The sequence below is a fragment of the Lynx rufus genome, unplaced genomic scaffold (genome assembly GCF_022079265.1).
Source record: "Lynx rufus isolate CCGP_SWC_20201006 ecotype Redwood Valley unplaced genomic scaffold, mLynRuf1.p SCAF_11, whole genome shotgun sequence".
Classification (NCBI taxonomy): domain Eukaryota; kingdom Metazoa; phylum Chordata; class Mammalia; order Carnivora; family Felidae; genus Lynx; species Lynx rufus.
In genome coordinates, this window is record NW_025814825.1 from 68,602,784 (window position 1) to 68,616,826 (window position 14,043).

At 56.2% G+C, this 14,043-nt stretch overlaps 1 protein-coding gene across 1 annotated transcript in view; it reads right to left on the reverse strand.

Annotated features, from left to right (window-relative positions):
* Window positions 1-14,043, reverse strand: part of CFAP46 (cilia and flagella associated protein 46) — a 94,426-nt gene that overhangs the window by 77,850 nt on the left and 2,533 nt on the right. The window contains 7 exon segments of the mRNA XM_047073650.1: window positions 1,296-1,486; window positions 3,220-3,318; window positions 8,035-8,134; window positions 10,685-10,795; window positions 11,579-11,673; window positions 12,139-12,262; window positions 13,123-13,287. Coding sequence (XP_046929606.1) covers window positions 1,296-1,486; window positions 3,220-3,318; window positions 8,035-8,134; window positions 10,685-10,795; window positions 11,579-11,673; window positions 12,139-12,262; window positions 13,123-13,287 — 885 coding nt within the window.

Here is a 14,043-nt window from a genome sequence, read left to right on the forward strand (position 1 = left end):
GTAAGAACGGGAGAGAAAAGGCACATGACCGTCTTCACAGCCACAGAAGAAACACCATCCGGGGCTAAAGGGCCTGTTGCCAACGCGGATGCCCCCACACGTGCGTCCTACTGGGGGCAGCGGGGTCTCAATGTCACTTAGGAGAATTAGCAGAGAAAAAGGGGGAAACCACCAGTTATTTTCTAAACTCAGGCATACATGAAAATAAGCTAATAGGAAATAAGAAATATACTCATTAAAATTAAAAGCAGGCCAAAGAGAAGGAAAAATTAGAGAATCTGTGAAATGAGAGAACTGATGGAAAACGAGGACGCTGGGAATGTGGCACGTATGCTTCCCAGCCGCCCCGCCCCCTGCCACCTGCACCTGCGCCCGTGCCCGCCTAGGGTCGCCCCCGCCCCGCAGCAGCCCAGGGACCACTGGCCGGGACTGCGTCCTCCTCCCGTGGCCCGGCCTGTCTCTTTAGGCATTTCAAGGCCCGCTCTGCCCTCCTGCTCTCAAATGGGTGCCACCTTGGGTTTACGCCCTGTCCACAGCCCAGGTGACCTTCCCAGAGACCCCTGTGAGCTCTGGACGCACAAGACCGGGGTGTCTGCAAGGGGCCGTGGGCCTGCTGCCCACCTCCCACAGCTCCGTCCCTCCCGGCTCATGGCGGCTTCCGTGCCACCCGGCGCCCGCCCTGTCCACAGGCTGTTCTCGACAGCGGGGTGGCCATTTGACTACTGGCGATACCTCCTCTGTGCCGGGTCCTCTGATGACGCTGTCCCCCGGCACAACCTCCGCCCCTGGAGGACTGATGAGCCCCCCTTCTACGTGTATGGAGGGCTCTGCTCCTGGGGCGTCATCCTCCCGGCCCCCGGGCCGTCTCTCTGTCTGGGCTCGGTTTCTCGGAGACCGACTGGGACCGTCCTGCCTAAACACCCACCCGCCCTCCCTCCCTGCTCTACTGCCTTCTCAGCACTTCCCACGGCTGGCCTACTGAAAGCATAGTGGAGATGTAGGTGTGCCTGCAGGCTCGGGGACCCTCGGCGCGGGGACCCAGGCGGGCGCCCGCTCTCCGTTAGCGGGCGGTGGGGGACCGCCGAGCCCCGCGCGGGGCACGCGGATGGCTCCATCCCCGCGGCAGCCGCACGAGCCCTCTCTGACGCGGGTGGGGTTTCCCGCTTGCACCCTTTTTGGGGGAAGTCAGCTGGGTTTCATCTTTTTCCCGGTGTTGAGGGATTCTGCCCCGGCCCCCTCCCGCCACGTTTCCCCGTCTCTGAGAGGACAGCCCGGGACGAAGACACGCAGGCCACCTGTCCACCTTCTCCAGGACGTCCGCGACGTTGGCCAGCGGCTTCCGCAGGTGGTGTCTCAGGTTGTGCTGCAGCAAAGGGAGACACGTGTTCCACTGGGTGGTGCACACCACGTGGATGACCCCGGGGTCGCCCAGGTGCACGGCTCGCTGCAGTGTGATGTCCAGTCTCCGCACTATATTCAGCTGGGCCTGCACAAAACACATCGACCGGCCCGTGAAGCACCACGTACCGCGTGGGGAGCCTGGTCCCGAGGCCCGGAAGCTGGAGGGCCAGCCGGGACCCGAGGTCTGAGCCTGTCTGTGGCAGCGGCCTGCATCCTCTTTTCTAGAAGGGATGTAAGAATGTCTGCGAGATGCTCCCTTAAAAAGCCCGGAATGGCCTCTGCACACCCGTGGATGAGGTTCTCTTCCGTGAATTGATTCCATCCAAGTGCACTTCTCAGCCTCGTACATGCCCTGCGGCCCGCGGCCTGTTACGTTTACAACCCAAAGAACACGTCCCCTGTTCCGTGCTGCACGTGCCCTTCCCACCAGACGGGCTCTGGTCCCGCGTTTTCAGATGCGTGGAACCGGCTTCCCAGCCCCACGCCTGCTCAGAGCCCACGGGGGCTGCCCACGGGTCCTAAACTCGGCCACGTCCCACACTTCTGGCTGCCAGCACCCTCGGGGCCTCCCCTCACGCTGCCTCACGAACCGGTGCCCGAAGCTGCTCTGTGCTCCACACAGCACTCCCTGCGGCCCCCAGGGCCACACGCACCGCCCGTCTGCTGCTATCTCCTGATCACACGTGGGGCCAAAGTGTTCCCTGCAAAGCGTCTCCTACACAGCGCTTGTCAAGCGCCTACCAGGTGCCGGACAGGAGGGTCAACGCTAGAGGAGCCACACGGGCAAGTCCGAGAGCAGCGGATATCCGCCGGGCCGCAATGAAGGCGCCACACAGAGCCTGCTGCGGGTGTGGGGGACGGGGCCCCGCGCCCGGCCGCCGATCTCCTGGCCCGAAGGCTCCCTGGGGGTGCCAGGAGCCAAGCCCACGAGTGCCCGCGTTGGCTCCAATCAACACGAGGCTCCAAATCTCTGTTTCGACAGCTTTTTTTCTCCTTTTAAGCTGCAAATTTCTCATTAAAGAATGGTCTAAAACGATCTCTGGACTCCCTTTCTGGCAGGGGCTGCCGGTCCAAATCCCACCGCGTTGAGTAAGCAGATGGGAGAGTGAAACCAAGCTCACGTCACCACCACGTTTGGGCAGCTGCCTCCTCTCTGACCGCAGACGGGGAGCACAGCAGCCACGTCCGCCGTTTCCAGATGGGGCCGTCACCGCGAGTGAGCACCGCGCCCGCCTGGGCGTCCCCTGGATCCGCCCTTCCCGGGGCCCCTGCCTCTCCCCACGCACTTGGGGATCCCTGAACCCCCAACAGCCTCTGGCCACCCTCGTCTCCCCACCCCCAGATCCCTGCCTGCCCCCACTGCGTGCAACGACCTTACCGCCTACCCCGAGCCCCTCGGGTTTCCAGGCCCCGCGTGGCCGATAGCCCCACGCTGTGGTAGGGAGTGACTTTTGCCTTCCTGGACGGGGGTCTGGATGGCAAAGAGCCATGACAGGGACACGAAGGCCTGACCAAGGGCAAGCGCATGGGGCTACGGGGACGGGCGCCGCCACTCGGGCAGCAGGAGGGCTCTCGGGAGCTCATCTCCGTGCCCCGCCCCCCGCCCAGGCTGCGTGACCCCGACATGCCTGCTGTGTGGTGGCCCAGGAGCCGTGGGGGAGCCCGTCCTGGCGGGGCTCCTGCCGGGGAGGCTGTGTTCACCGGTGGGAACCCGAGGCACGGGAGGCTGGCCTCGTGTCCCCCTCACCCGGGGGCCAGCGACCTTCCAGGACACGTGCAAAGCCGCTCAGTGACGCTGACTCCTGTTCAAGGACTTACCTCAACAGCTGCTCGGACGTAGACTTTAACTTTACTTTCGAGTCCTAAAGCTTCTAATTCATACTCCAGGCATTTGATTTCAATCAGCTTCCCAGGGTCCTACAGGACACACACAGTTTTTGCACACGTGGGGGTTTTTAGTGAAAGAAATCACACACATTCATTAACTTCAAAAACCATTTAAAGATATTAACGTACTAGGTAGAAACTCAACAAAAAGACCTCTGGGGAACACAAATATATATTTTAAAAAACCTAACCTTTTTCCCCCAAAATGCAAAGACTCAAGTGAGAAAGCAAAACCAGCTTTTTTGGTTACCTTTTTAACCATGGGGGAGAGAGCCCATTTCACTGGACGTCGAATTTTTACATGATGGCACCAATTTCAGATAAACTCTTATAAAGTCTGGCAAACGTGTTTTCTTTGACTTAACCCCTGCCGGCTTAGGAAGAGAGTGCCCTGCTCGCTGGACGCGGAGGCGGGCCGCAGCAGGAGCCCGGGGTTTGTCGGGGCGGCGTCTACCTCACTTTTTACAAAACTGCCAAGCTTTCCCAAAGGTGTCGTGCCACCCTGAGTCCCCAGAGGCTGGGCGGACAGAGAGCTCCAGCCCGCCCACGTCCTCTCCCACATCTGGTGCGGTCAGTCTGCTCACTGCGGCCATTCTAGTAGGTGTGTCGACGTGAGTTAATATCAACATTGGTCTCTGCCTCGGTTCCCAGCACAGCGCTCCTGAAACCCTGGTAATCTCCTGAGTGACAGAGCACCGGGAGCATCTTTCCTAAAGATGTGACTCCCGGGGGGGGGGGGGGGCTCCTGGGTGGGGGCCGGTCACACAAAGACCAAGCCATGATTAGAAGCTTGGGATTCTCAGCCCTGCCTCTACCCCCGAGAGAGCGGACGTGGGCTGGAGATGGATTACTAATTGCATCACGCCTATGGGAGGGAGCCTCCATAACGTCCCAACAGTACAGGGTTCGGGGAGCCTCGAGGTTGGCAAACACGTCCATATACCAGGAGGGTGAGCCGCCTCCACTCTACAGGGACAGAGGTTCCTGCCCTTGGGACCCTTCCAGACCTCGCCCTCTCTCTGTTCATAGGCTGTTCATCTCCATCCTTCATCACGTCCTTATATGACGGTCCTCTTCGTCTCATTACGTTTTTCGACTTTTGTATCAGTGCAGCTACTTCCGCTCTTGTGGTTGCCATCTACACGAGTATCTTTTCCCACGTCTTCACTTTCCACCTACATGTGCCCTTGACGCTGAGGTGAGTCTCTTGTGGGCACACAGTCGGGCCTGTTTTGGTTTGTTGTTTAACCCATTCGGTACCCTGTCTCTTTTGATAGAAGATTTAACCCTTTATATTTAAAGTAATTGTTAACAGGTAAGGATTGATCACTGCCATCTTCCTTCCCGGCTGGTTTTTGCACTTCTGTGTTTCTTTCTTCCTCGCTTGCTTTTTTCTTCCCTTTGGGATTTGATGGCTCCCCGTTGTGGGATGATTTGATTCTTTCACTCTTTGGTGCATTGTGCTTCACGGTTACAAAAAGCTCCTTACAAATGTATAGTAATGTCAATCTATTTTAAGTTGAAACAATTTCACTCCAATCACGTACAAAAACTCTACCTTTTCACTACCCCCCACTACATTTTATGTTTCAAGGTCTCTTGGAGTCTTTGGTGGTGAAGGCTGCTGGGGACCCCCCGATCCCTTTTTCTCCCACAGGGTATGTCCACGGGGATCTCTTTTGGCACCCGGCCTGGGGTGCGAGCACCCTGGTAGCGGTGGTGGCACCGATGTCCGACGCACAGGCGCCCAGGCGGCAGCCTGCGTCGCGGGTGCTTGCAAAGCGACAGCAGCTCCGGGGGCCCGGGCACTGGCTAGCTGGCAGTGGTGATGCTGTGTGTGACACACGTGTGTGTTAAGCGGCCACGAAGCCAGGATCTAGGTCTAATGGCTTTAAATTCCACTCCAGGAAGTACTCTCAGCCCCGTGTAACCTCTGAAGATTGCTCCCTGGTCTCCTTTTGGGGGATTCTCTCTGCAGCTCGTGTAGTTTCCTCATACACGGGCACTAATCAGAACGCGGCTGAAGACTTGACGGAGCCCCTGGAGCTCTCCACAGCTCCCTTCGTGCAGTTGGCTCCTCTCTGGTCCTCGGTCCGTGAACTGGGGCCGCCTCGTCCTCCTGACCAGCAGCTCGTCCTCCAACCGGTAGACTGCCACCGGCTTCACCCGTGTTCCCCTCCGCCCGCCGAGTCTACAAACTCTCCAGGCGGTAAACTGGACGATGCTAAGACCCACCCCGTCTGTTCCCCACCTCTTGGTTTCGCTTCCCTTCATCATCTATTGTTCAGGGTCCTGAAATGTAGCGTTTCACATACTGTTTGGTTTTTTCGTTGTTTCAGGCTTGAGGGCCTTCTATTCCATCTTGGCCAGAAAAAGTTCGTTTCTTTCGCCATGTCCCTTTCGTATCCTTTCGCCCTTTTAAGAAAAGGTCCACTCATTTCTGAACGATCACCTAGAACTACGCGTTTGTGTTTGCTTTACTTTTGTTTAACTCTCCTCTTAAGAGGATAGTAAGACATCAGGCATTACAGTCAGTGCCGGAAACCTCGCTCTGCCTGTTTCCCCGATGACGCCTCTTCCCTCTCGGCTGCCGCTTCTCCACACTGACCCAGGGTGGGTCTGGACCGGGCCTGACCCAGCCGTGTGACTTCCCAACCACGTTGCCCGTCACTGCAGGGAGACCCTACGAAGAAAGAGCTGGCAAACCATGGGAATCTGAACGTGCCCGCTTTAGAGAGACTGGAATGATCTTAACACCCATCCATCTGTTCAACAAAAATCTGCAGAGCACCTCTCCAGGGCCAGGCATTACGCTGAGAAGTGGGGTGACATATGACATAGGACAATGCGCTCTTTCTCAAGTGATATTAGAAATACCCGTGTTAGGGGCTCCTGGTGGCTCAGTCGGTTAGGTGCCCTACTCTTCAGCTCATGTCACGATCTCACAGTTCGTGAGTTCGAGCCCCGCGTCGGGCTCTGTGCTGACGGCCCGGAGCCTGGGAGCCTGCTTCAGATTCTGTTTCTCTCTCTCTCAAAAATGAACAAACATTTAAAAAAAATGAAGGAATCCACTTCAAGTACACGCAGAATATTCACGAAATCCAGCACCAATAAATACTGAGGGTGTTGGAAAGACCAGCGAGGAAAGGGGGCGCTGACCTCTGAGGTGCACTTCGCTGAGCCCGCCTCATTCGAGTGAAAAATTTACATAAACAAGAACGGGCACTGGACGTTTCCAGATGCCACAGGCCTGATAGCACCCGCTGACCCTGTCAGATGGCAGCACCAGGAGGGATGACACCCCCCCAGGAGGGATATTCCTCTCGCTGGAGATTGCTTTCGGCAGGCGGCCCGAAGGGAGGCCACCTCCGAGCTCGGCCGGGCAGGGCCGGCTGGGGAGAGTCGGGGAGAGAGTCCCTGAGGGACCTCCCCCGGAGGCAGCAGGGTGGTGAGGGCCCCGCCGCCTACACGTGACCCACCTTTGCAGGAAGCCGCCGACGGCAACAAGGACCACCCCCCCCCCCCACCACAGACAGGGCACTGGACTCCGACAGCGGCCCCAGGAAAGCGGTCTCATCCCTGCTGGCTCCGTACAGAGAAAAAAACTACACCCCGAGGGTGTCACTCAGCTGGCGAGTGACGGAAGCCGGTGGGATCCCGATGCTAAGTTTGGGCCACTGTGTGTGGACACAGAAGACAGGAACAGCCCGCAAAAGAACCCGGAAGTGCTTCCAAATAGGTACGTCCGCTCTCTTCATTCCCCGCTCTCTGGCCTTGGCGGTCTCCAGCCCCACCCCCACCCCACTGCCCTATCCACGCTCTACCAGCCGGTCAAGGTCCAAATGAAGTTTTATTTCCCTTTTTAGAACGATTTCCCGATCCACAGAACCACAAACATGACTGGTTTCCCCTCTGCCAAACCGAGTGTCCCATTCTCTGCACCGCGGAAGGGGCGGCACTCTAGAGCTTTATTTGGAGGGAGACTCCCAAGGACCCGCTGGTGTCTGGGACCCACAGGTAATCTGGGACTAAACACAGCAGGTGCTCAATGGAAAGTGCAGGAAGTGACCCCCCGCCCCCCGCCCAACCCGAGCAAATCCTCCCTCCAACCTCCTCACCCTCGTGGGCAGTGGCCCTCACGGCCTCTGCTGGTCACCGGGCACCGTGTTCAACACTGTCCACGCCACCACTAAATAGCCTCTGCTCTGCGTGAGAGCCCTTGTGGTTTCTTAAGTTAAAACCTGAAGCTGGCTTAGAAACTTCTGGCGGGAATGTAAATTTTTCTTTGGAGGGCAATATTACAATATGCATTTTCAAATCGTAAAAGTGAAACTTCCAGAGTAATTTCCCGTCAGTGACCTTATGTTAGGGGGAAACCCCTAAGTGCAGATAAAATCTTCAGGCACAAAATGTTCACGTAAGAACAAAAGATAACAGGATTCAAACGTCCAAGAACGTGGCTGAGGAGTAAGTTTCGGACCACGAATATCCCGAAATAACGGTGCAGCCGTTCAAGTGGACCGTGCAAACAGCCGGTGGCAACACGGGTCAGTGCCAGGGACGGCGGGAACATCGCATCATCTCAACGACGTGACATGCGTGTGAGGAAAACTGGGAGGCGTTTACCAGGCGCCTGTTTCCAGACCCTCCCCGCGAGGCCCGCTCCAATTCCTTTCCCTGCTTTTTGCCTTTTGTGTTCGGATCCCAGGGAGCAGGCGCTGCGTGCCACAGTCATCGGTCACTTACTTGGCTGTCGATTTTCTTCAAGTCGGAGATGCAGTCAGAGGAGATCTGCTCACATTTCAAGGTCAAGGAAAGACGAGCCAGTTCAAAAAGCAAAAGAATTCTGGAAACCAAGAAACAAGGGAGCAATGAATGGACAGAGGTGACAGGAACGTACCCCGTACTCACCTTGCAGCCCCCGGGGCTCCAAGGCCCCGGCAGGCCCGGCCCCCTGACATGCTGCCCCTCGGTGCTCCCTGAGGGAGCTCGGTGCCCCTCGGGCTGCACGGACCCGCCCCCCACCCCCCACCCTCGAATCCAAGCTCAGCAGGAGGCCTGGCTCTGCACCACCGGGTGCCCCAGAGACCCATTTCTAGAAACTTCCCCTGGGGCCGCTCATATGAGTAGTGAGACCCCCCAAGGGAGGGCCCAGCCCTAGCAGAGGACGCCGGAGGGGACGCCACACATCCATGTGCACACATGCGTCCGCCTTCAAAAGTATGTGCCTGGGTTCACACAACCCGAGGTTCACACAACCCGAGGTGTCCTCACTGACCGCCTCGAGGGTCTGAAAACCCATGTCGAGAACTCCGTTGTAGAGTATTTCATGATGCCGAAAGGTGTTCACAATTTATACGGGAAAAGCAGGTGAAAGCCTACGTGATCATGTTGAAATTTGACATCGATTCATTTTCAAACTCTCTACAATTATTACATGTTAAATTTGAAATAAAAAAATGATGAAAATCATTTTAAAAATGCATACCCAGGCCACCCCCGGCCCATTAACTCTGTATAAATTCAAGAGCAGTGGAGGAGCTCATACACGAAGTGACAGTGAACCCAAGACATCTTGTGGCCCCGGTCATCCCGTCTAGACACAAGCTGCCTCAGGATGCCCAGTGACCCCACACCCTGGTGCCCATGGCCTGTGTGATCCCTTCCCTTCGAGACTCGCTTCTAACCGACAGGAACCCACAATGTCGGGCAGAGGCCGCTTCCGTGGCCAGACCCCAAACAGCGCTGACTTCCTGTGCTAGTCCGGAATCCGCAGCTGGCGCTGATAATGCCCCTGCTCGGTCGGGTCTCAGAAGAGACCGCTACCGCCCTGCTGACACCTCGATGGCAGCTGTGCCCAGATCCCTGTCCCACGGGCACAGGGAGGTCATCGGCGTGCACTGCTGAAGCCCCCATGTCTGTGACAGGTTGTGACGTAGCAGCTGAAAATAGACCCCGCCTATGAGTTTTCTAGGGCTCCTGGGACCAATTACCCCAAACGACGTGGCCTAACAGCAACAAGTTAATCTCTAAAGTTCTAGAGGCCCGGAGACCGAGATGGAGGTCCCAGGACCACACCCCTTCTGACGGCTCCGGGGCGAGATCCTTCCTTGCTCTGCCGGCTTCTGGTGTTTGCTGGCCATCCGTGGTGTTCCTCAGCTTGCGGCCACGGCTCTCCCGTGTCTGCCCCTATCGTCACCGGCCTTCCTCCCCAGGGGCATCCGTGCCCCAAACCTCCCTCTTCTCATAAGGACAAAAGTCAGTGCTCGGGGCCCATCCTCATCCAGTGTGATCCCATCTCGACTTGATTACATCCACAAAACCCTATTTCCAAATGAGATCATGTTCACCGGCAGCAAAGGTTAGGACTTGAACGATCTTTTGGGGGGGCTCAATGCCACCCATAACACCCTCAAGTCAACTAACAAATGATGGATGGAAAAAGTATGTAAATAATCACTGTGGACAATGGCCAGGATGTTTCACGTGTTCGGAGTGCAGAGTTGATGAGAAAATTGGTGGGATTTATCAAGGGATCAGTTCTCAACAGCGGGACTTTGAAGGGCCCAGACACGGCTGAGGGTCACACCTCAGTGATCCTGGGGGACGCGCACACGGATCACAAAGCGATACGGTAACTGCAGCAGCCACACCAACGGGGTGTGGTTGTGCTCGCTCCGTCCTTTTATGTCAACGTGACAATGTGACAGTGGATTGGGAAGCAAACCCATCATCTCTGCGGGAATAAACTGCAAAGTACATTCTGGTTCATTCTGTCAGCCTCTGGCTCAGCTACCCACTCCTGGGAATCCGACCCGGGACTTATCCTAAACTCAAACAGCACCGAGAGGATTCTGGAAGGCACAGAACTGAGACACTGAAATGCGGGGTGTAAGATGCTGTAGTGACCTGAAAGGCACCTACACTTAGAAGTCAAATTTGGGGGCGCCTGGGTGGCTCGGTCGGTTAAGCGGCCGACTTCAGCTCAAGCCACGATCTCGCGGTCCGTGAGTTCGAGCCCCACGTCGGGCTCTGTGCTGACAGCTCAGAGCCTGGAGCCTGTTTCAGATTCTGTGTCTCCCTCTCTCTGACCTTCCCCCGTTCATGCTCTGTCTCTCTCTGTCTCAAAAATAAACGTTAAAAAAATTTTTTTAATAAAAAAAAAAAAAGAAGTCAAATTTGATTTAGAGTCCAATATGCAGTTACGTGTCCCGAATGCTCCCCAAACAGTACACACCTCAAGACCAAAAAAAGACAGTGGGAAGAAATATATGAAACCCTCCACAATGGCCGAGGCCCGTACGGTACTTAGGACGGCCTTTTCTGTCTTCTCACATTTCCTACACTTGCGAGTTTCACGCAGGGATTACAGACGTGTGGAACTGGAGACACTTACTTTTCCTCTCTGATTGAAGGGAAGCGCTCGTGATTGTAATAACTTAAGTGTTCATAGGTCTTCTTCAGAATTGCGTTGACATCTTCAGGTAACTCATTTTTATCCAATTTCCTAGAATGTATTCAAACATTAAATAACGAAGACGTCATGTCAGGTTTGTTCAAATTATCCTAAGAGAAACTCCCAAGTCTACGAGCCTGTGTTTTCCACTCAACAGAAGGCCTGAAAAATCGCTCCTCCTTCGTCCCTTCTCTCTCCAAGAGGACGTCTCACGCTCCTTATCCTCCTCACTCCCAGAGCAAGCTTTCTTCCTGAACAGACCCTCTGCCGGGACCCGAGCCAGAAGACGGCTCCCTCGTGGGCTGGCTTGGCCCTTCGTACCTCCCCTGCCGGGCACCCTGGGTCGGCAACCTGCCCGCTTCCGGACATCTGCCCTCTCCTCACACCCGCACTGCCCCTCACACGCGCTGAGCTCCTCACACACTCACCGCCCCTCACGCACACTCGTCTCCCACTGCCCTTTCTTCGCACACAGTGGATCTCCCCCTTCCTAAAGCCCTGTTGCAGGTGTGTGCCCGGGTACATTTCCACTCTTCGTTTGCTCTGAGCCACCCGTCAGGGTTTTACCCATTCCCTACTGTTGTTTTTCTCAATGTCAGGGTCAAATGTCACGCCTCCCCTGGAAGGTCCTGTCAGACGGTCGCACCCAGCTGGAGACTGTGTCCTCCTAGACCACTTTCCTCACCGACGGCAGCCTCTCTGGCTGCTTCTGAGTAAAGGGAGGCAACGCAGAGTCCCGTCCTCCGGGCCCAGGCCTTGGCCACCCCGGCACGGCCACAGCCCCTCAGGCAGCACAGAGACACCGGCCAGCCCCTCAACTCCTAAACCACTTACGCGTTCAGCACGTTCATGTGGTAGGTGACAGACAGGCTTATGGAGGTTCTCTTTTCTTCCTTTAACTGAAGCTCATCCAGTAACTCATGGCGCACCTGTTGTCAAACGGAATCGAGCTATTAACTGATTTAAACAAAAGATTAGGTAGAGGTCCAGGTATCCGTTGTTATGTTACATACATCCTCCCTTAAAACTAGTATTTGGAATGAGCAAGTGTCTTCTCATCAACTGTGCTTATGTTCGGTGTGCACAGCCAACCCGTGCTGTCTCCCCACGGAAGTGGTGGTCGGTGGTGCTCCTCATGCAGGTTGCTGGGGTTTACAATGACTTTCTCGCAACACACCTTCTGCGACCCTTTTTAATTCAGTGATGCTGCGAGTGAAGTGTTCAAAGATCACGATGAAAGCAAAAGATTCTGTTTTGTTTTGCTGACGCACGTGCACTGTGCGTATGCTTTTGTGCCTCTCAGTGGGTGGACGGGGCTGTTTGTCTACACCGTTTTCTGAAAATGACACCTAAGAAAATCACTTCTGCCTCCGTTTTTCAACATGCCAGCTTACCATAACAGAAAAGATGTGTCGGTATTTCTGGGGCACGTTAGCTTTTATAAAGGGCGCTGCGGTGGCACAAAACTTCGCGGCCTCCTCCTTTTTTCCAGCTTGTAGATAACACTCCAGAAGCTCCCTGGATGATGCAAAATGCTGGATGTGACGGAATCGTTTTTTGCTGCACGTGTCTAATAACCAGGTTAGTATGCATTTATTATTTTCACATCTCACAAGCGTCAGGAAGTCACACGGCTCGGCCCCCGGTGCGGCTCACCGGGGCCGAGAGAGCACTCCTACTCCCGGCAGGAGGGAAAAAGGGAATATTCGCACCGAAACTCCCTAAGATGTTTAAAATAAGCTTTTTTCAAAAAAACATCATATTCGTATTGATTTTCTCTTAAAAGCTCCCCACGTAGCCATAAAGCGGGTGAAGAAAGCGTCTAGATTCCTGATTCCAACTTCAGGGCAGACCCTCTGGCTCGTCTCGCGGACACCCACCCGGCCGCTGCCCGCACACGGCACTCCCCAAACACGGGGTGAGTCTGGCCGCTGCTCACTCCTCCCCGCACAAAGACCGCGTGCTGACATCTCACTGTGGCTCCTCAGGGCCGTCCCTGTGGTGATGCCTTGGCGTGCGCTTCCCTAAATAGGGCCGTTCGGGCTGAGTTTACGTTGCTAAAGTGTCTACTGCATTAATAGTTACGGAACGAAGTTTTTAGAACCACGAACCAGGATTGCGACACAAGCTTTCATTTCCTACGTTTTGAGTCTGAACGCTCAGCTTGTGACACCCGCGTGATCAGCACGCTGCGATTTCATCCCGAGATATCATTAGACAAGCGCACAGAACACGCACTTCTAACTACAGAGTCCAAAGCAATGCCCTGCACCCTGCAGTGTAAGTCCCACCCGGTGAAGGTGGGAGGGGAAGCAGGTCAGAGGCTGCACGGGGCCGTCGGGTAGGGACCCGAGGCCGGGCGGGCCACCTCCACTCACAGCATCAGCTCTGCCTGCCACTCCTTGTCTTCCTCCTCGGTTTGGTTTAACACGTTTACGATCTGGGAGAGGCTGGAGATCAGATGGTGATGATATCCCGGCTTGAGAAACGGCCTCACCATTTGCCAGTAGAGGACAGATGCGTTATATACCAGGAAGTGATACCTGCGACCCGAGCAGAGGAAGTCTGAGACTAGGCCACAAGGCTGTCCCCAGCCCCTTCGGGCGTCTCCAGTAGATGGCAGCAGCGGCATCTGAGCTGCCCCCCGCCCACACTGCCAGAGTGAGCAGAGCCCTCCCTGGGGTGGCCACGGGCGCCCTGCCCAGAAGGGGTTGGTGGCTCCAAGTTCAGCCCCGGCCACGGTCACCCCGCCACGTGACTCCTGAGCCCAGAGACCCCTTCAGTCATTCAGTCAACCCAAAAGTGACCAGCTCCCTGTGCAAACGCACCAGTCAGCAAGGTCTCCTTTGGTTCGCAAGGGGTAGACAAGAACGGGCAAGAGGAGGGGGAACCAAGGAAGGCCTGCTGGAGGAAGCAACGTGCTGCTGAGACCTGACCTGCGATGAGCAATCAGCCGGGACAGCAGTGCAGGTGCAGGGTCCAGCAGGCAGAAGAAGGAGAGCAAACCTTTAGGGAGCAAAACTCCCAAACCTGCACACCATAGAGCCAAGGGGGGGAGGAAGAGGGGAGCAGGGACACCCCCGGAAGCTGGGCTTCCTCCTGAGGGCTGGAAGCAGGTGCCGACCAAGAGAATCACAGCGGCCGATCTGCCCCTCTCGCTCCGGCCTCTCCAAGGGGCCGGCTCTGCCTTGCAAGACTCCAGGCGCCCGGCGGTCCTCACTGCTCCCCTGGTGCGCGAGCGCCGTGGATGCCTGCTCTTACCCCGGATGGAGGGAGGACCCAGGGCACGGCAACAAAAC